This window comes from Benincasa hispida, chromosome 7, assembly GCF_027475165.1.
Source record: "Benincasa hispida cultivar pf3 chromosome 7, pf3_genome.v1.1, whole genome shotgun sequence".
In the NCBI taxonomy this organism is placed as follows: domain Eukaryota; kingdom Viridiplantae; phylum Streptophyta; class Magnoliopsida; order Cucurbitales; family Cucurbitaceae; genus Benincasa; species Benincasa hispida.
The window spans coordinates 9,208,257-9,231,332 of NC_143484.1; the positions used below are offsets into that span (position 1 = coordinate 9,208,257).

The 23,076-nt window shown below is 36.5% G+C and overlaps 1 protein-coding gene across 1 annotated transcript in view; it reads right to left on the reverse strand.

Annotated features, from left to right (window-relative positions):
* Positions 1-23,076, reverse strand: part of LOC120081319 (sec34-like family protein) — a 63,545-nt gene that overhangs the window by 1,802 nt on the left and 38,667 nt on the right. The window contains exons 15-23 of the mRNA XM_039036072.2: positions 14,542-14,761; positions 10,215-10,301; positions 7,262-7,378; positions 7,154-7,186; positions 6,874-6,960; positions 6,734-6,796; positions 2,927-3,043; positions 2,422-2,514; positions 319-444 (exon numbers count right to left, since the gene is read on the reverse strand). Coding sequence (XP_038892000.1) covers positions 319-444; positions 2,422-2,514; positions 2,927-3,043; positions 6,734-6,796; positions 6,874-6,960; positions 7,154-7,186; positions 7,262-7,378; positions 10,215-10,301; positions 14,542-14,761 — 943 coding nt within the window. The remainder of the gene's footprint in view (positions 1-318; positions 445-2,421; positions 2,515-2,926; positions 3,044-6,733; positions 6,797-6,873; positions 6,961-7,153; positions 7,187-7,261; positions 7,379-10,214; positions 10,302-14,541; positions 14,762-23,076) is intronic.

Here is a 23,076-nt window from a genome sequence, read left to right on the forward strand (position 1 = left end):
ACAATCAGAGAAGCTAAACGGCAATAAATATTTTTTCAAGTCATTCTAATTTTTCATAGCTATAGGGCACTATCAATTAAACGTCACAACAATATGGTCCTGGGACGGAAAAAATAGACAGGAACATATTATGTCATCTTAATTGCACGTGACCAATCCAAAAACTACACTAGTAATTTTCAGAGATTTGCATTCTGGCAGCACCTTAAAGACTGCACATAAAATTTAACAGAAGAGACCTATTGTATATAATTTTTCTAAGAGATTCTTCCTTTAATACTACTGATTCTTCCACATTCTTTAAGTTATACAACATACCTTTTGAATTAATTCGGCCACCTTATCTGGAGTGGCAAAAGCCTGGTCCCTTAATGGTTTCTCCAAGACCGGTTCTAACTTTTGGTTCTGATTGCCTGAAGATAATGTCACTTTGACAGCAGTCACCTAAAAAGAACAAGCTAACAGAATTAAAAGTCATAAATATAACTTTATGATCCGTAGGTAAATAAAACATAAAGAAGAAAAACTCATTACCGGAACTCTTTTATTATTCCTTTGTAATTTGATTGCACCAATTTTTGTTTTCTATCTCTTGTACTTTTTGGGCTGTTTTTTCATTATATCAAATGAAAATCTCTCATAAAAAAGTTACTTCACTGGAAATCTATGTTTCCTTTAAAAGAAAAAGAAATGAAAAAAGGGGGAAAAAAAACTCATTTGAGAGCTTTTGACCTTCAGAATTGGATTTTCAAGAAACCAAACCTCTTCATATATATATATATATATATATAAAGGAAACCAAACCTCTTGGAAGTTAGAAAGAAAAGGAAAAAAAGGAGATAAACTCGTCAAACCCATGTCAACAGAAAATCATCTTGAGAAGTATTGGTAAAGTGAAAAATAACAAAGAACGGTGGAAAAACTTGCAATAATGGAACGGAAACCCAAGAACCAAAAGTACAATAAACTGCCAAAGCCATTTTTAACCCAAACACAGTAAAGACAACCAAACTCACTCAAAGGAGAAGACATTCTCTGTAAGCAAATGGAAAAACGACAACTTCTCTGCCAAATGCTCCAAAGAATTTTCAAACAGGAGACAACAAAGAAACAATTCCAAACCAAGAAAACCATGATTCCGACTGAGAAAACTAACCAGAAAGAAATAGAGAAAGGATCTATTTCATTCATGTAGCACTAAAGCAATTATCGCAAATATGAAAGTTAAAGTTGGTTTTGTTGCAAAGTTGCTGATATATTACATTTTCCTTTTTAGGCCTGTACTTGATATTTTAGTTTGATAGGCCTTGTTTTTTATAATATGGAAGATTTCTCATGATCTCACATGTTTTGCTCGTCTGATGTTGGAGCATCTCAAAGCCTCATCCTATCCACTCTTTACCATCATTTTGCAGGCTCCTTTATTCACGTTTATGTATCATTTAGGATGTTTACTTTTCTTCTATCGACGTTCTCTTCATTTTTTTCTTTTTCTTTTTCTTACGAGAATTATGTACTTTGAGCATTCATTCTTTCATGTCATCAATGAAAAGTTTTAAGGTACTGGTACTTGTGTTCGTGCTCTCCTTCTTTAGGGCAAACAAAATTCCCCAACCTTAAGGTGCTGGTACTCTCCCTTCTCCCTCCACAGGATTTCCCAAGATAAAAGCCTGAAACTGAAAAAACGTTCCCTCTCCTTATTTATAGACTCTCTCCATAACAAACTCAGTACAAACTCTCCCTCACTACATGGTCCCCACTCAGATAATTCCCAACCTCACTCAGCTATCACGCAAGTAACGAACTTGCCTCCCCTTCTTTACCATCTTCCCCCTCCTGTGATATTGATGTATAATTGGTGGCCTAACATATTTCTCAAAATTAATTACCACGTCTCTAACCTCCAACTGATTGGTTAAAATGTATCCTTACTATCAAATGGAAGATTCAAATAGTTGGGCAGAAGAAATAATTTCAGGATTTAGAAGGAAGATCAATGAGCATGAGAGAATGCTAGACATCTTCTAGTCTTCCAATAACAAAAAATTGTTATTCTCATCTTCTCATTAGAACTAATTGGACATCTTTTCTTTCCTAGAAGAAGACTATGAATGGGTAGGGCAAGTTCCCCCTCTATTTAACCATTTTTTATTCAGTACAAGTACAACTATTTCTTATCCCATCATCATCATCATCATCATTATTATTATTAATTTGAAGAAATTTCTTAACCCGTTACTATTCACAAACAAAGGAAAAAAAGAAGAAAAGAAAAAAGGCATCTATAATAGCACAAATCAATATCAATCAAACACGGTCAACTATCTTAAAGCTTCCCCCATTAGTATCCATAACCAAATCCAGAGGTCCAGCCTAAACCAGCAGTTAGGCGAGTTTCAGCATTTGGGAAAAAAGACAAACCTTGGTCACGAACGAGAGCATGGGATCCACAACCAGCTTAGTGACAGACATAATAAACTCTTCACAAGTCGCCTTTAAGTTCTTCTCTAGATCCTGCAGAGTAAATAAATAGAAAAAGTTCATTGCATGGGACATAAATGAAGCTAGCATTGTGCTAATATTTAATCACCAAAATATAACCATAGCTTAAACATTATTAATGCACCGTTGAAGAAAATTATATCAACCATGCCCTTTTTTTCCTCAATGCAATGGACATGGTAACTACAAGATTGCTAGTAAGAAAGGACATTGCTAGCAAATTGAATGTTAATAAGAAATATACATTTTGCTAAGCTCCACATGTGAGATTTTGATGTAGCCTAAAGAGATAAAAGAAGAGATATCTCCAAGAATTAAATCAAAGTCTTTATTATGAATCACAAAGTTGTCAATACAACCCCCGTGCTTCTTGCATCAGATTTGATGGCACGAAACAAGTCCCATTTGAAAAGAAATAGATTACCTTCTTGGCATCAATTTGACTCTCCAAAACTCGGGGGGATAACGTCCTTGCCAATGAAGTTGATTTAGTCCAGTCAAACAGAGAGGCTTGACCTCTAAGAATTCTTCTAAGATGCTCCTGGAAAATGATAGTCCATTAATGTTGTATCCAATCAACAATTTTAAGTCAGCTACAAAGTTATAACTAAAAAGAAACTAAGAAACCAATACTTACTAAACAGCGAATTCACACTATAATCAATAGAATAGCTAACTGCAGAAGTCTCGTGACTAGTGTTTTTGGTATGACTTCTGCATTTATTCAAGATCTCTACCGTGCACATTGGTTTGGTCTTCACCCTCTGGGTTTCTTTTTGTGATCTTGGTCCATCTCATTTGCAATCTATTGGTTTCTCCGACATACTCGAGGATTATCGTTTTCAGTTGCTACTAGTCTTTTGTTCAGAATTGGCTTTAAAGTTCTTGTGATCTTTAGCAGTGGAAAAAAGGTTTGTTTTTGGTTTGTTAGATTTAAATGATTTTAGTAATGTTAGGCCACCGATATTGTTTCAATAGCAACGAAAGGGTAAAAATGTAATTGAGGGGTAAAGGGGACCATGAGAGTTGTAAGGGAGGGAATGTAAATAAACAACAGAATTTGTGCGGGGACCATGAGAGTTTAGTTACTTCTCGAGAGTGAGAAGGGGACGTTTGCACTGCCTTCGGGCTTGCTTTCTTTCAATTGAATATCAAAGTAAGAGAAACCTCATAAATTGGTATCAGAGCTAGCGTAGCGAAATACTGAAGAATGTCTGGAAGCAATGGATCAGGTGATTGGAGCAATGAAAATAGAATTGATGTGATTGCCAAGAATCGAAGATACACTTGCATTGTTAGTGAAGAGTATTGAGAAATTGAGCGTTCAAGCACATAATCAGCAGAAAATGATTTCGAAAACTGTTTTGGAACGATTACTCGATTCTTCGAATTTGCAAGAACCGATTGACGGAGGGAATGAGAGAGTAGAACCGAAGAATTCCTCAAACGACGAATGAACAAAGCGGCAGGAAGGAAGATCGGAGTAAATTCAAGAAGGTAGAAATGCCGGTCTTCAATGGAGTGGATCCGGATTCGTGATTGTTTCGTGTGGATCGGTATTTTCAGATCCATAAGCTCACCGATTCTGAGAAATTAACAGTTATGTGGCATTAGATTGGTATAGATCCAAGGAGGAGCGTGTGTTCAAGAATTGGAACAACCTTAAGATGAGATTGTTGAAGTGATTTCGTTCATTGCAGAAAGGGATGGTGTGTGGCCAATTTTTGGCGATCAAACAAGAAACGACTATCGAAGCCTATCGAAATCTGTTCAATAAACTGGTCACACCGCTGCCACATTTATCAAAGGTAGTATTCGAGAATACGTTCATCAATGGGTTTGAACTGTGGATCAAAGCTAAAGTAGAGTGTTTAGGAACCAGTTGGTCAGGCTAGTATGATGCAGATAGCCCAATTCGTAGAGAACCGGGAGCTAACTCGAATCGAGGCTGGTATGAAGAGCCCAAAGACAGGTATGATCCCAACTCCTACTATTAAAAATGTTATGCCTAATTCTGGAAAAGAGATAATGAAATCGAACGAGGCAATGCCAATTCGAATGATCACGTAGCGAGGGAGTTCGCTGATCGACGAAAAGGCTGTTTGGCGCTAGGTTTCAGTCTCAAAAGGAACGAATGATATTCCCCAGGACATCGATGTAAGGAGAAAGGATCTATTTCATTCATGTAGCACTAAAGCTACTCAAACTTAGTTTTCAAAATGGGTGATGGAAAAGGTGAAAGGGATCTTACAGAAGAAGTTGTTGATTGATGTCAAAGCTCTTAACTTCGATCTTTTTTTTTTAGAAAAAGGCCCACTTTGCCGAATGGCAAAAGTGAGACACTGAGACAGACGGACGGACGACAATCCAATACCTTTGAGTATGAACTTGACAGATGGCAAGAGTGAGAGCTGAGAGAGAGATGAGCCAACGATGACTATGAGAATGAGAGAGACGGGCACCAGCTGCGAGTATTGAGAGTGAGAGGGGGGGCGGTGGCTACGGTAAGACAATGAAGGAGATTGACCTAATTATATATATATGTACTTCATTTTGTTATTTTTTAAATTAATGCAGTTCGGTTCGGTTTTAACTCGGTTTTTGGTTTTGAAACCAAACCGAACCACATAATTTGGTTTTAAAATTATACTAAACTGAATTGGACCGCAAAATTCGATTTCAGTGAATTTGGTTTTGTAAATGGTTCGGTTTTTATGGTTTCAATGGACAACCCTAGTAGAGACCGCCAATTATGGAGTCATTATGGGAACGGGAATTGCTGTGAAGGGAAAAGGTGTATGCAATGAGGTGGAATTAATGATAGGAGACATAAGAAAAATTGAGAGCTTTCTGCCATTGGAGCTCGAAAGGGTGGATGTTATCTTGGGGATGTAGTGGTTGTATAAGTTAGGCATTACTGACATAAATTGGCGCGTGCTTTCAATGAAGGTTATGCACGAGGGTAGACAAGTTGAATTGAAAGGGGATGTCTGAAGCGAATTGTGAAGTCTTGGGATGGAAGCGATCAAGGGTATTTGATTGAATATAGGGCGATAAGTGTAAAGTTGATTGAAGAACTTGTGGAAATTTCAAGCAGCATTGTAGCAGAATTGGATGAGCTGACTCAATGGGGTTCATCTATTGATAGTGTACTTGATGAATATAACAGTGTATCAACGGGGTTCATCAAGGGCGACTGTTGTATAAAGGAAGAATGGTGACAATGAAAACTTCTTCCTTGTTGCCAACTATGTTACATACTTATCATGACTCTATGCTTGAGGGCCACTCAGGATTCTTACGAACCTACAAGAGATTGATGGGGGAATTGTATTGGAAAGGAATGAAGTTGGATGTTAGACAATATGTTTAGGAATGTACTGTGTGCCAATGAAATAAAACATTGGCTACATCTCCTGCAGGGTTATTAATGCCTCTAGAGGTTCCTGAATGAGAATGGAATGACATCTCAATGGACTTTATTGAGGGCCTACCGAAAGCTCAAGGGTTTTAGGTGATTTTTGTCGTCGTTGATAGATTGAGTAAATATGCTCATTTCTTGGAATTGAAACATTTTTACAATGCTAAATCTGTAGTCAAGGTGTTTGTTAAGGAGATTATACACTTATATGGATTTCCCAAATCCAATGTGTCTGATCGAGATAAGGTGTTCATGAGCGGGGTTTGGAATGAAATGTTCAAAATGGCTGGAACAAGATTGCATAGGAGTATGGTGTATTATCCACAATCAGATGGACAAACAGAGGTGGGTATCAAAGTGTTGAAACGTATCTGAGATGTTTTCGTAATGAGAAGCCGAAGCAGTGGGTGGCATGGCATGGCTTCATTGGGTGAAGTATTGGTACAACAGTACTTTTCATGGGTCAATTGGTATAACTCCTTTCCAGGCATTGTATGGTCAAACACCTCCTCCCTTGCTCTTCTATGGGTGGCATGGCTTCTTGTATGGTATAGTTGTGTACAAATTTTCAAGACCACAAGAGATGGAAGTGTTAAGATATTCATATAATTAAATTTACTTAAACATTTAACTTGATTGGTGATTTAACCTAATGGGACTTTAGCCATACACACAAAAAGAGATTTCCTCGACTTGTGAAAAAAAAAAAATGCAGACAGAGAGTTTTCTGAAAACAAGGATGAACAATAAGTTTTTAATAAGGTGAAGAGTCATCAAACGTAGAGGAAAGATGGACTCCAAGTTACCAACCAGGACATGAGAGAAATCAAGTTCCTTGTGAGTTGCAGAAAATTCTACATCAAAACTCGCAATCTGAAAAGCAAAATAAAAGAGTGAAAAATCAAATAAGTCAGGTAGAAGAAGAGGATAGGACTAGAACTAGAAGGTACCTGCTCCCTTAGAATGAGGAAGTGCTTTATCAAGAAAAGTTGCCCATCCATAGGTGACGATCTTTTTGCAATAAGTTTACTTGCTTTCTGGAGAAGATAAAAGGAAGCACATTACAAAGAAGGCATAAAATTCGCTGGAGAACTTGGGGGAGACCAAAGAGTAGAAATCATGAACAACATCAGTGAAATCAGATCGTAACAAAAATGGATCAAATCTCTTCTATTATAAGATTTTGAATATCTAATTCGACCTTTGAAAAAATTTAATTGGCTGTCTTACTTGAATAGATGTAGAACAAACTTCCACAGCTTCCTGGAACATATCAGACAAACAGTAAATCAAACCTGCCAGGATACCGTAGGAAGTTGAGACTGATTACTTGAGTACCTGGGCTAAACCAGTGAATACAACTGGTTCTAGGCAACGATACAACTTTGAAAGGTATGATAAAGTTTTCTCTAGAGGTGGATACCAAGCCTTAGGTGCACCTTGATTCATGCCAACCTACAATAGAATAAACCCCAGTTTTTTATTATGATATAATCTGTCTGGTAAACTGAACTTTTTGATTGAAAAATAAATTAAAAGGGCAAAGAAACCAATTTAAGGAGTCTACCTAATCCCCTTATAGCATTACCAAGTTTTTTTCAATATCAATTTCATCGATTAAATGAAATGATACAATAGATATTTAATCCAAAAAGATTATGAGATACTTCTCAAACTAGAAGGGAGATAATTTAAACTATAATTGTTGGATAGAGCTAATTTTGTACACTAATAAAGAGCCATAAAAACAGATGAATCAAGGACTTATTGTGGAGAATTTTCATTGTCTTAGATAATCCCAGAGTTCCATTCTAAGAGAAAATGCCAGAGGCAAAAGGTTTAAGGATTTTTATAAACAGATCAATACTTGTCATTGATATAATAAAAAAAGTCTAATGCGCAAAAATACAAGATACCAAAAACAACAAAAAGTACCATGCAAATAATACATAAGTTAAACCGAAGAAATGAAAGCATTCCAATTCAAAACAAATGTCCTAAATGGAATAATTTGCCTCCAACTACAAATTTCCTTCCTAACCACCTCAGCAAAATCCATCTTAAGAGGCTCCCTAACTGCCTTCAAGAAGCATCCAAACGACCTTCCAACTCTTCCAAATCCAGTAAATTTATTTGACCAAAAATCTCTTTTTTCTTCAGACAATTATCTCCAAAAAAAACCCCTATTCCAAGACTAGATCGGTCCTTTTAAAAATGTCAGCTTTACCATAAAACAATACCCTTCCCATTCACCTGAGAAGAGGTGCTCCACCACGAAGAGGAGCTACACTCAAACTTTGGGTTTACAGAAACCACTTTGTTCCTCACAAAATAGCCTCACGGTTTGATAAGCATAGCTCGGTAGTTAGCACGTCCTCCATCCCTTGGGGTTGGAGATTCAAATCCTCAGACCACAGTTCAGCAGAAAAATGTTAAATCATCAATCAACTGAAAAAACTTAAGCTAATAGTTTGTGGTAGATATAATTATATCAGTACTTCAACAATTCTTCTTACTTGTAGGCTTAATAGATACTTTAACATTTTGATACTGTGGTAAATTTAATTACATAAATACTTCTAACACTAGAAAAAATGTTGAACTGAGATTTATAAGATTAATACCAAGGCCGTTGAAGTTTTGGTTGTCTGAAGTCATCCATTCTAATGTTATCCTTTTTGTGGTCAGGATATGAAAGAGATGAAAAATTATTGGGTTATGAACTTGTCAAAAAGTTCTGCTATTTTGTTCACTTCTTTGTTGAAGTCAATAGGGAGCTCAAATGTTGGAAGCGGCTTATGTATTTGCTGTTGATGTTTAGTTGGAAGAGGCTTTGTTGTTTCTACATGCTGGATTCTCGCTTCGTTCATGCTGGCTCCTCTTGCATATCTTGGTCCAAAGTCCATAAAAGATCAATTATTGTTTTTTTTCTTACTTTTGCTGTTAAACTTTCATGTTCTCTGGTTCTGTGTTGGCTTTCGAGAAATGTTCTCAGCTTTATCTCCAGCTTGGTGGTTCTGTTGATTCTTCAGAATTTATTTGTTGTTGTGTTGCAGTTGGTGATGCTTCTCTGGTTCGAGCCTGGTTTTCAATTTTTGTTTTGATGAAGTTTCTAGCAGTTTTATTCTTTTGTCTGATGTAAACGTTAGCTAGCATAAAGAATCGTAATTCTTGTTACTTTTAGCTCTTCTGTTCCTCGTTTTTTTCTTCTCTCCAATTCAAGAATTCTCTGATTCCAGAAGGTTGATGTTACACTTAATAATAGGTAGTAAGTCCACCACCTTACCCATCTACAAGACTTTGTTTCTTTCTTTTTCAATTGTCTGGACATCATTTCCATCACAGTGCCAAGGATTTCTTTTTCTTTTTCTTTTTCTTTTTTTTTTTTTTTTTTTTGTGTGTGTGTGTGTGTAAAGCTATGAAACTTTTTATTGAAAAATGAAAAAGTTTAATGCTCCAAATACAAGGAAACAAAAAAAGGAAAAGGAGAAAATACCTTGGGGAAATGAGAGCAACAAGTACAACGCAAAAAATAAAGAATAGAGTCCAAGACTTCAAAAACTAATTAATATTCCATGAGGCAAAGATCCTTCCAACCGAAGAGACTTCCAGCAAAGGGCAAAACTTGTAACTTAACAGTTTAAGAATTATGACTGCAGATGAAGCATTCAAGACAAGAAAATCTTTTCGAGCTGAAGCATAAAAAACGGCCAAAGCCCATAAAAGGCGAGCTTTTCAAATACCAATCAGGTCTGAGGGAAAAATGTAACCACAACTCTTCATTTGCTAATTCCTTTGAATCTCCAGAAAGAATATCCCCCCTTTGGGAAATTCCAAGGCAGACAGCTAATTCACAACCCATTAAGATAACCTGCCTCCAGATTTTCCAATGTATCAAAAAGGCCCGGCTAAATTCTTTAGGACTCCAAAAAGATTAGATGAGAAAACCAGCCACTTCCTCCTTTGACTCTTGAACTAAAACAAAGGATGTCTAAAAATCATATTAACTATTGACTCATATGAATATATATAACAGTACCCATATCAAGTACATAAAACTTAAAAGATATAAGAATATCATATATCGTTCTTTTTAGTATGCATCATCTCGTTAAATTTTTTTTAAATAATGAAAAATGATAAAGCATAAATTAGAATTTATGATGTCTTGATTGCGTAGGTATTAAAGCCAGCAGAGAACAGAGTCATCTGAAAATAGCATAAACTCCAACGAGCATTCAACAGGAGTGTACAAGAAAAAGGAGTTCAAAATTAGGGTAAGAAGATTTACAGAACTATTTTCAGTCATTTCCACTGCAGTTTTCTCAAGCTTTTCTGGATACTCCAAGTCTTCATCGGAAGGAAAATAATTTGCAATCTACAAAAGAAAGTAATGAAAAATTATTTTCCATTTTTAAACTTCAAAAATATCGCTGGTGCTGTAGTGTATATTAATAAAAATAATTACAAATAAATAAATTACAAAAGGAAAAGAAACCTACCCCCAATAAAAGTTAAAACTGTATTAGAAGAAAATCCTTAATACTATAGCATGTTAAACCAGTGTATTACTTGGACCACTACTGATGCTGCATTAGAGGTGGAGTCGTAGCAGCGTTATGCTCTAGTTTTGTGTTTATTTGATCTTTTTTATGAATAAGAAACAAACATTTTCTTTGAATAAATGACAAGAAACTAATGCTCAATGCAGAGAAGCTTCAAAACAGAGAGAAATAAAGAATGCAATATAGAAAAAATACATAAGAAGTATGCACCCTAAAGTGAATAAATAAAAACTAAGATAACGAGCCCCCATAAGAAATTATGATAGCAACTGGAGCAGAGCAGCCAAGGCAGCCAAGAGAGAACAAGACTACAGAATTATCTGAGAATAGAAGTCCACTTCAAAACTCCAAGAGACAAAAAAGATCCCAACAGACAAACTTCATAAATGTTGCGAAAAGAACTGCTAAGAGGAGGACTTTCAACAAAGGTCTGAACTTTGGGGTGTGTGCTATCATTAGGAATCTTTGAAGAGAAAGGAACAACCGAGTGTTTAGAGTTGGACAAGGAGCCTAGCGACATTTGGACCCTTATTAGATTCCATGTTTTTCTTTGGGTTTCGACTTCGATAAATATCTAAAAAAAAAATAAAGCTTAAGGATGCTCTAAAAAACCAATCCAACAATGATAAATGTCTTGAATTGAGAATCCTTCTGCTAAAGGATGCTCTAAAAAAAACAATCTAACAACGATAAATGTCTTGAATTGAGAATCATTTTTCCTTTTAAATGAAAACAAGCCTCTTCATTGAATTAATGAAATGAGTCCATTGCTCAAAGTAGATTCAAGTCATGAATTTACTTTTAATAGATAGGAATTAAAGTACTTCATCGAATGAAAATTTATTCTATGCGGCCTTGGTTCAAATGGAGAATGGCTAAAATTGGTAAGTTACATTTGAAATTTGAGAAATGGTTTCATGAAAAGCATAGTAAAGCAGATTTCTCGGAGGATAAATTAAAATCATGAACCTTAAAATGTTGAATTGCAGCTCATACTACATAGAAGTGAAAAGGAACTTGTGTGTGGAAGGAACTTGTGTGTGGCTTTCTTTCAGCTAAAATTAAAAATTTAATATAGAAGGTAAAATAGTTTTCTCAGTTTTGGGGACATTACTTCAGTCGCTCAATCTCCTCCACACCGATTTAAAAAGGAAATTAACTTTAGTGTCAATTTAAATTCTTTGGATTTATTCCAAACTAAAATGGTGCGTTCAACCATGATTGAACCAAGACTTCACTGCCCTCTGAGTCATGAACGTCTGACCTCTCCATCTAGTAAACCTCTGGTTCATCCCACATTTTCGTCCTATCAGACCTAGCACAATTTTTTTTTGTCTATTCATTGCACTTGTCACACAATTGCTCCAGACCTTCGAATAGTTTAAGATCTACTTGGCTCAAGTTGTAGTTGGGTTCAATTCACAGTCTTGTTTGGCAATATCCAATTCAATTCAATACCTAGTCCAATTTGGGTTTGCTATTCAGTTCGAGCCAATATTAATTTGAATCAAAATCTACTTCACTACAATCCTCAATGGTTTCAAAATCTCATTTAGTTGGCTTAGGGCCTGTTTGGTTCGCAATCCAGATTATGTTTTATGTTTTCAGATTCACTTGATTCAATGAATATGTGTTTAGCAGACAACCTAAATTCTGTTTCTGAAAACTATTTTCAGATTCTGTGATCCAAATAGTGTAAATTTTGAAAACAACATTTTTATGTTTTCGTTATACCCAAAATTTGAATTTTAAAATTTAAAATGCAGAATTATATTAAATAAAGTTAAAAACATTTAGAAATATAGTATATGTCATGTTATAAACTCAATTCAACTTTTAAAAAATTAAAATATTTATTATGTAATATATTACAAATTATGTTAAATTCCAAATTGGGTCCCTATGGTTTGGATAAAGTTAAAAATTAATTCACATGGTTTTAAAATTTAGATTTTAGTTCTTATGGTTTGATATAACTTCATACATAGTCTCTATGATTTGTTAAATCCTTTTAAATAATCCCTACCATAGGGACTATTTATGAAGCTTTTATCAAACCATTGGCGGTAAATTCTAATTAATCATAAGACCTAAATTTTAAGTTCTTCCAAACTGTAGGGACAAAAATTTCAATTTATCCTATAAATTTTATATTATTACAAAATAATAATTTACAATTTTTTTAAGAACAAAACATGTTCATAAATAAATTAATAATAGTTTATTATCAACTAATATTTAGTGGGTAATTACAACTAGTTTGCAATTGTTTAAATTAAAATATAGTTTTCTGAATTTTGCTACCAAACACATCTGAAAACATGAAATACAATTCTATTTTTATTTAATTCTTTGTTTTCAAATTTATGTTTTCAAATTGTCTACCAAACAGGCCCTTATATATCCAGTCAGCTCGATTCAACATCTCACAGGTGGGTCAAACATTACTATTTTCTTTACTCAATCATTACTACCATGTCAAAGGAAACATTCATCCAATTTTAAAATTTGCTACCAACCAATAACTTCTGTATTTCCTTGGCACAAACAGGTAATTATCCTCATGCCTTCTCTAGTCATAATTCTTCTCCCTGGATTATCTATTATAGACCTCTAATCGTATCACTAATTCTTATTTCTTTGACTCATATTCTCTTTCATATTGCAATGAAAAATAGAATTGCACGATAGTTGTTCATCTATTTTAAGCTGAAATTCATAAGCAATTTATTTCTCCTTAATTCAAAATATAGGTTATGGGTGCATGGTCCAAGTAATACAAGAGTCCACATGGAGAGGAGATGTATTAAGAGTAAGAACTGTCAGTCAATTAGTTTTAGTTTTATTTTTCTTTCTTTTCAATGTCAAGTTCCTTGTGAAATATCTTTCAGAAGCCTCCCCACTTGATAAACAATTGGAGAAAGCACTATGGAAGTCGAACAGTCCTCGTCTTGTGAATATCACAGTGTGGATTATGTTATTTGGGGAATTGAATTGCTCTGATGTGATGCAAAAGAAGCTGTCTTCTCATTGTCTTTCCCCACAAATATGCCCCCTTTGTATGGCTGCTTAAGAGGACTTGCAATATCTGTTTTTTGACTGCTGTTATGCGAGCAATTGTTGGATAAGACTATTCTCGATTTTTGAATTAAATTGGGTGTTTGGAAACAATTTTCGTTCTAATGTAATGCAGATTCTGCTGGGCACCACTATGAGGAAGAAGGCTAAATTACTTTAGACCAATGCTGTGAAGTTGTTGCTCGCGGATCTTTGGTTTGAGAGAAATCAACGTGTCTTCCATGACAAGAGATTGGCCTGGTTCGATCGGTTTGAGACAGCCCAACTGAATGCATCTTCTTGGTGCTCACTTTCTAAACTTTTTGCTGAATACTCAATTCAAGAGTTAAGCCTGAATTGGAGGGCATTCATTTTTCCAGATTATTAGAGTCTCTTCAGAGTACTACTATTCATGTTGATTGCACGGTGTAATGATCATTATTATTGGAATAGTTTATTATGCTTCGTTTGTAACCATTGCTCGGGTTGTAATATGCTTTTGTTGGTTTTCAGCTTGTCTATGTTATTCTTTTTCTATTTATTTTGAAAATGATGATGGTGCTATGGGAGTGTCAACCTAGTTGAGATGCTCAAGTGCACCTCCTAATCTTTTTGTCAAATCTTGAAAGTTGTTAATCTTGTACTATGAGCTGTCTCATTTCATTACCTTAATGCCTTAATGAAGAGACTGTTTTCTTTTAAAAAAAAAAAAACATATTGGAGAATGAATCTAAACCTCTCTAACCTTTTGGTCAAGGGTGTAATGTCTTTATTAGTTGAATTATGTTCATGTTGACCACTTAGAGTCACATTATTGATAATAAGGGATGATCAGGATCATTTAAAAATATTTAGTTTAGTAAGAGATTAAAATAATATATTCTGAAGTCTTAGGACAAAAATAAAAGATCAAATAACATTCCTACAATAAGTTATATAGCCATTGGAGAGTATAACAGACCAAAGGACAAGTGCAAATACTAGAATTAAAATTACCTCATCACGGATGTGTGTTCGAGCACGAAATGTTAGTCGTTCATGAACGTCAGCAAGAATCCTTTGAAGTGTGGGACGTAATCCAACTAACGACTCCCCCTGTTGAATGAGTTGTTCTCCCAAAACTTCAACTTTAAGAATATCGACTAGTTCACACAGAAAGTCCAAACTTGTTTCATGAACAAGTCTAGGACGCAATGTATCATACAGGTAAGTAGACCTGCACAAACAGTTCTAAACATTTAATATGTTTGTGCAACATAGGAAAAGGTAAGCCACATCCAAATTATGCAAAAAGCTAAAAAGAAATGAGTTTTTCTTTTTAAAGGAGACAAAAACTTTTCATTGATATAATGAAAAGAGTCTAATGCTCTCAGATCACATAGAGACACAATAATGTAAAAAGACGAGATAAGACCATCTTAGAAAGAAGTTGATAATAGGAAATCAAAGAATAAGGATTATAGCTATTTGGAAACAAGTTTCCGAGAGTATTAAAAACAAAGAAAATCTGAAAAAATATTTCAAATCAAGGAAACAAGTTTCAATGTGGTATCCTAAGAGGCCTTGAGGCCACTATTATGCTGTTTGGTGATTCCATTGGGGTTCTTGAGTCTTCAAAGTCTTCAAGTGTTAAATATTAAAAAATTGTTTTATTGCAGCCTATCTTCTGCTCGATACTCGAAAAAAAGAAAGAATCACTTCCTTCTTTTCTTCCAACCTCTCAGTCAAATACATTGAACCCAGATATTGTTGAAGACATTGTCTCAAGTTTTTTGGTCTCTTTCGATAAGCAAGCACCCTTTCCAAATATTTCAACACTTGATCCTTCTCGACCTCTTCTTTCCGGGTCTTGCACACTACAAAGTGTCCTCTCCAATAGATTTTGGAGTGGCCTCTCCAAAGGTATTAATCATTTGACAAAAGCTCCCACATATTCTCATACTAGCGATGATGAAATAGATGCTAAATCTAAAGTCAGTTTAAGTGGTGTGGATTCTATCTATCAGCCTATGGAAAATAATGGTGTTGATATTGAAGATTTTTGTTTCTCAAAATAGAAACAAAATTGACAATATTGAGGCTAAAGATTCTTTTCTTGAAGACCTAAGTGATTATTTTATTTTATTTTATTATTTTTTGTTTTTTTGGAAAGAAAACAAAATTTTAGATTGATATAATGAAAAGAGACTAATTATGAAATGTCGTATGCCTTTTATGCACCTTTCCTATCTTAGTGCCATGTGTCAATGGAACACCGAAACTCCAGTTCACCTATTTATGCATGGTTCCTTTGCATCTCACTCTGGCAGCTTATTCTTGAAGCTTTTGGGGTGGTCAATTCCTTCACCAAACAATATTTTTTTATTTTCTCGCTTCACTTCTGGTTGATCATCCTTTTGGTGGTACAAAGAAGACGCTTTGGTTGGCCTTCGTGCAGTCTTTCTTTCGGAACCTTTGGGGCAGTGTAACAGACGTCTTTCCAAAGACGCTTTTCGTCTTTTGATCGTTTTATAGAATTAGTGTTATCTACTGTTTTTCTTTGATGCAAAACTAAGCATCCTTTTTCTCACTTCAGCTTAACTTATTTTTTTTTGAAAAGGAAACAAGTTTATTTATTCATTAAGAAAATGAAGTGAGACTAATGCTCAAATTACAAGGAAATCAAAAGGATCAGCAGGTACACCCGGGCATCTCAACTAGGTTGACACCCCCTTAGCACCCATCACATCCTAACACTAGAAAATCCTCTAAATTAAAGCAATACAAAGGGATACAATTCTAAAAGCGAGAGAAAAAAAAACCGGCTGGACAATTAAGGGAGAAAAAGAAAAAACACAGCATTGAGAACTAAAATTTCTAAGAAGTTTGAACTTCAGAATGCCGGAGAAAGAAATGAATGCCAATTTAGACTAATTTCCTGACTAGAGTATGTTGCGAAGGAGCTTGAGAGGGAGCACCAAAGAGAGGCTTTCAACTTGGCTGCTTCATATCTTGAGAACCATGGAGTTTCCTTGTCTTGGAAGACTCTTTGATTCCGCTCAAACTACAATTCAGCTAACACATCCTTTACAGCATTGACCCACAGAATTTGACGAGTTTTCTTGAGAACCGGACCTATCAACAGCTGCTGTACATTTAGACTAAAGTCTACTCCGAAGGCCCAGCTCAAGTTAAAGACATTGAAGAGTGAAAACCAGCAGCTTTGTGCATAAAGGCAGTTGAAAAAAAGGTGTTGGAGGTCTTCCCCATCCTTTTTACACAAAGCACATATATTGGGAGAGATGTAGTGGGAGACAAGCTTCTTTTGCAGCACGTTTGAGCAGTTTAGGGTTCCAAAAACCATTATCCAAAGGACTATATTTATTCTCCTCGGACTTTTGAATTTCCAAAGAGCTTGACTTAGGAGGCGATCAATTCGAGGGGCTTTGCGAATGCATTTGGTTAAGGATTTAACTGAGAAAATTCCATTGAATTCCAAACACCAAACCTCTGAGTCAGGGCAATCTTGCACCTTTAGGTGAGAGATGAGACTTAACAAATCTTGAAATTCAGTAATCTCTTCATCTTTCAAAAGTCTTCTAAAAGAAATGCTCCAAGAGTTGGTGTTGTGATCCCAATGCTCCAACACAGAACCATTTGGTTGAATGGACAATCTGAATAAGCTGGAGAATCTGGACAATAGGGGGGGATTGCCTAGCCAAGCATCTAACCATAAAGCAATTTTAAGTCCATTGCCTAATAAAAAAAACCGACAGATTTTCCACTTTCAACCAAGCCCTTGAAATGCTGACCCAGGGGCTTTTAAGACTGCTCCCTACCTTACCGGATGTATGACTCCCAAATCTGTTACTACCATGAATACTTGTGTTGAAATACGTTGAATTAGCCCTAAGGGCATTTTTGTAATTTATACTATATTTGCTAAATTAGGGTTTCACCTCATTCTATTTATATTTGAGGTTGGGGTCTATTGTATGTATGACATTAAAATAATAAGTCCTTTTCTATCATGGTTTTTCTTCCCTGAATTAGGGTTTTCCACCTAAACTCCTTGTGTCGTTTTCTTTCTCTTCTATTTCAATAACTTGTGACCACTCTGCACCAAAGGGAAGAGCCTTCATGCGGGAATCTCCAGCCCCATTTTGCTAAAAGAGCCAGATTTTTCTCTTTCAAGCCTCCCAAACCAAGGCCTCCTTCTTCTTGAGATTTAGGCACATGCTCCCATTTGGCTAAATGATTTAGTTTCCTCCCTTTGTGGCCTTCCTAAAAGAAATTCCTCAAAATTCTTTTTAGGATGGATAACACTTTTTTTTTGTATCAAGAAGGAAGACATATAGTAAGTGGGGAGGTTTGAAAGAACTGACTTACAAAGAGTTGCTCTTCCTCCTCTTGAAATATTGTATCTTCTCCATTTGTCAAGAGTGCCATGAAGTTTATCAATAACTGGCTGCCAGAAAACTGTCTTTTTCGGATAACCCCCCAATGGAAGACCGAGATAGACTAGGGGAAGCTTCTGCTTTACAATTGAACTTGGCTGCCATCTTATTCAGCATGCCTAGGTCTATATTTACACCACATAGAGATGATTTCTCCTAATTAATTTTCTGACTAGAGCACCATTCAAAAAGATCAAGGGTGGCTCGAAGAGAATCTAGCATAGCATCATCATATTTGCAAAAGATAAGAGTGTCATCAGCAAATTGCAAAATTGAGACATGGACTTTGTCCTTTCCTACCAAGAAGCCTTCAAAACTTCCTTTCTCATGTAACCGGTTGATTAAGGCATTTAACACTTCTCCTACAAGGATGAAAAGGAAAGGAGAAAGGGGGTCTCCTTGCCTAATTACTCTAGTTGCAACTATCCTTCCACAAGGCCTTCCATTGATAAAAATTGAGAACTTTGGATTGGTGATGCAGCCCATTATCCAAGAGATCCATTTTGAGTTGAAATTCTTACCATATAGTACCTTTACTAGGAAGGACCAGTCCACTCTATCAAAGGCTTTCTCCAAATCAAGCTTTAGAATCCAACATTTCTTCCCTTTCGATCTATAATCCTCAACTGCTTCATTTGCTATCCGGATGGGGTCTAGGATCTGTCTTCCCTCAATAAAGACACTTTGAGTAAGGGCTACTATGCTTGGCATGATTCTTTTTAGTCTCTCAGCTAAAACTTTTGCAACTATTTTATACAAGAGGGTTGTGAAGCTGATTGGTCTGAAATCTTTGACTTTCACTACATCGGACTTTTTTGGAATTAGGCAAATAAAGTTCTCTTTAATACAAGAATTGAGTTTACCATTGCTATAGAAATCATCAAACGTTTTTGTAAGGTTATCTTTCGGATGAGACCAAAATTGGATGAAGAATTCTGGTGTGAAGCCATCCGGTCCTTGTGCCTTGTTTCTTCCCAACCCTTTCACTGCCAGCTTGATTTCTAGTGCAGAAAATCTTATCACAAGCTGCTCATTTTGGCTTCTTGAGACTCTAGACCAGTCAAGGTTAAGGGGAATGGCTCGAGGACCATCACTTTTTGAGTACAATGAGGAGTAAAAGCCCAAAATGAGGTCTTCAATGTCCTAGGTGGATCTGGTTGAAAAATCTTGGTCGTTGAGCAATTCTACAATCAGATTTTTCCTTTTTCTAGCAAAAAGGAATCTAGGGAAGAAAGAGGTATTCTCGTCTTCTTCTTTTAACCACTTTAACTTACATTTTTGAATGAGACTTCTTTCTTCCTGTGGATATAAGGCCAACAGCTCTGCTTTCAAGGAAAAGGATGCTTCTTCAACCCTGTTCTGTGAAAAAACCTCATCTATCAGTGAATCTTTTCTTTGAAGTCCATTTAGTAAGCTTTCCTCCTTCGACTTCAACTCTTTTCAATATTCATGAAACCATTTCTTAAGAGCTGATTTAGTTTTTCTCAAGTTTGTGGAGAGAGCAATACCTGTCCAATGATGTTTTTCCCCCTTAGAGTTTTTTCAATCAATTTGCAGCACTCCTTATTGCTCAACCAGCTATTACAAAAGCGAAACGGTGAGGGCCCCCACTCAAATGCTCCTGCTTCTAAGATAAGAGGAAAGTGATCTGACATGGTTCTAGCTTGTCTTGCAACCCTTGAATTATCAAAAACATCTTCCCATGTACTTGATACAAGAAAACGGTCTAAGAGAGATTTGGAAACTACATCTCCTTCCCTAGACCATGTGAATTGACCATTTGAGAGTGGAATTTCCAGCAGATTGTTTAACCTGATGAACTTGTTGAAGTTATTCATATCCCTCGTTGCTCTTCCTACTGGGTATCTCTCATGTCTTCTTCGAATGCTGTTGAAATCCCCACCAATACACCAGGGATCATCAAATTTCTCAGCCAGGGAGGATAATTCAGCCCACAATCTTCTCCTTTCTCGATAATCACAAGGGCCATAAACATTTGTAATCCAACAAAGCTTTTTATTTATTGTTTGACACTTGATTGAAAGAGAGAATTCATTTTTAGAGATGCTGGAAACTAGAATTTTGCTTTCATCCCACATTGTGAGTAATCCATTCGATTTTCCTTTAGCTTCAACAAAGGCCCACCCTGCCTCTTTTGAGCTCCAAAGGCTTTTGATAAAGGAGCCCTCAAAACTGTCTTTTTTTGTTTCTTAAACAAGGACGATATCCGGATTGACTTTTTTCAGAAGTAGTCTTTTTGAAGAATCCCCTAAGCCTCTTGTGTTCCAAGTAACTATCTTCATTCAGGACCACAGAGGATTCTTAAATTCTTCCCCCTTTGATCAGGCCAAGACGAAGTCACACTCTTTTATGATGGAGTGTAAGGACTGGGGAACATCTGACATTTTTAGAGGGGGGATGAGGAGGTTGTTTTCACTAACTTGTGTAGGATCGTCTGGAGGAAGGAAAAGCTGACTCAGGGAGAAATCAAGGCCCACTTGGCAATCTTCGAGGTCCTTGTTGTCCTCAACATCTTTAAGGTCCAGTTCCTCACTGCTCACACTAGACAACAAATCATCTTCCGAGTCTTATGAGATTGGAGAAGGAGATATAAACTTGTTACAGCTCGGATCTTGACCTTCTGGGGAAGATTTTTCACTTCGGATGTAGTGTAGAAAAGGTAAGAGCATAGAACTCTCCCTACCTAGGCCCGAGGTTTGAGGATTTGCTTGGAGGTTAGCTTAACTTACTTCAAGAAGATCCGGATTGGAGATGGCTGACCAAGGATTTTGAAAGGACGTGTGATTTCTGATAAAATGTCTGGGAAAAGGCCGAAGCCCATATGACTTTCTTTTTGCTGTAGTAAAGGACTTGAATGACTAGTTCCTTTTCAAATTTTGGAGCCGTTTGTGAGAGATTGGGTTAGTAACCGAGGCCTCCCCCTTCTTCGTGAGATTAACTTGGACACCAAACTTCTCATTATTGTTTGGAGACGAACTGACTTCCTGAAAAGAAAAAGCCGGACCGGCTTTTCTTATTTTTTGCAAACCAACTTTGGCGCCTTTTTGAGAAGTTGAAGAGTCATGATCCTTAGTCTTCCTTTCACTATTAAACTCTTTCTTCGCTAAAAGAGGATCTGAAGAGGGTAACTGGGGAAACTCAACCGACAGAGGGCAGAGGCAGGGTCGGGGGGGCGGCTCAGAAGACGAACGGCCCCTTGACTTTTTGGCCTTGAACAGGCTCCCTCTCTTCCTGGTCTCTTTTCCATCAACAAAAACTCCTAGACTTCTGGAGAATTTAATTTTGCGGTTGGAGGGGAGGAAATTTAAATTTAGACTTAATGGATCACATAAAATGCCCTCATCTCTCATAACTTCATTCAGGCGAATTAAATCAATGGGATTTGTAGAGTCGGACTCAAATAATTCACCTCTAACCTTGTTTGGAGGGTTGGATGACAAAATATCACCAAAATTCAAATAGATGGAGCCCCTTCTTTCATCTGAGACTTTTATTGTTGCTGGGACAAAACCGCAAAGATTCTCCTCGACTTTGATTTTGGCCTCTGAGACATTGATCAAATTTAGTGTATCCATTGCTATGCTCGAAGGTTTGCTTGCACCAGTAGTCAAGGGGTAAGTTCTTAATTGAAATCCAACCACCATACCCTTTGGCGTACGATGGTCTACCATGGATGGATTTGTTCCATCTTTCGAACTTCAGGTGGAAGGAGCCGAACTTCTGCCATTTGCCTAGGTTTTCAATCAGCTCATCCAAAGAGGCTCGTTCCATTGTCACCAGAAAATGTTCTGCAAATAAAGGATTGATAATAACATTAGATTGGAAGTGGTCTTTGAGTGTTTTACTAATATCGAGCCAATTGTCAAACTCAAAGAGGCGTGAGACAATCCATAAGTTGTTAAAGTCAAGTTGGAGCACATCAGAATGCTTGATAATCCATTGGTGATGCCTACTCTGTTTTCTGAACAACGAAACAGGGAATCTCAGGTTCCTTGAGGATCTCTGTGGCTGTTTAAAAGGGGGGTTATCTGAATGAGAGATGCTCAAGGGTGACCTGCCAGCTTTTGAAGGGGGGAGGGTAGTCTTAGAAGGAAGAATATAGGACGAGGAATCCTTGAGGCAGCCGCTGACCATATCGTTGAACTCTTGCCAACCGGAAGTACCATCACCAAAAGGGATGTGGATATTTTTTCTTCCACCCGTTGAGGGCCAGACCGCACATTCTACAAACCAACCTGTGCTATCTCGGAATTTTGATAGGCGGATGACACACTGATCTACTCTTTCCTTAAGAAGGAAAAATTCAAAAGATGGACCATACAACAATCTCTTCAGGCTACTATCTAACCATTGCGCCATTGATGTTGAGAAAAGAACTTTTTGCCCTTTTTCCATATCTTCTATGAAAAACCCGTTACTCTCCACATACAAAAGAAATGAACACCAATTTTGCAACTCTTCACCTCCATGAATTCTGAGTCTGACCGATAACTGAATGGCACCAGAGAAGTGATGAAATGTGGGGTGAGGGGAGGCAAATCCGACTGGTTGGAGAAGTTTCAGCTGGGGAGGAAGGTCAAAATCGGTGAGGAAGGAGGATGGGAGGGGGGAGAGGGGATTTCAGCTTATCTTATTGATGCTCTAATTGGAGACTTTTATTGTAGACACCTATTGGTGTTGAGTTTATCCCTTTATTGAAATTCATCAATGAAATGTTTCTATCTCCAGGAGAGGAAAAAAAAATGAAAAGAGACTAATCCTCAAAGATGCAATTACCCTAATTCTTCAAGACCTAAGTCATTAATTTTTAAAAAAATATGTGTGTGAGTGGAATTTTGAACCTCTAACATTTTGGTCGAGGATATATGCCTTTTTTAAAAAAATGGAAACAAACTTTTCATTGATATAATGAAAAGAGACTATTGCTCAAAGTACAGAGCTCAATTTGGAATGGGTTAATATATGCCTTAACTAATTCTTTTGACAATTATTGTCTGAAAGGATTTAGAGGAACTTTACAATAAGGCTCTCACATGGTTAGTTCGTTGGAAGTCTAGTCATCTCAAGGCTTCCT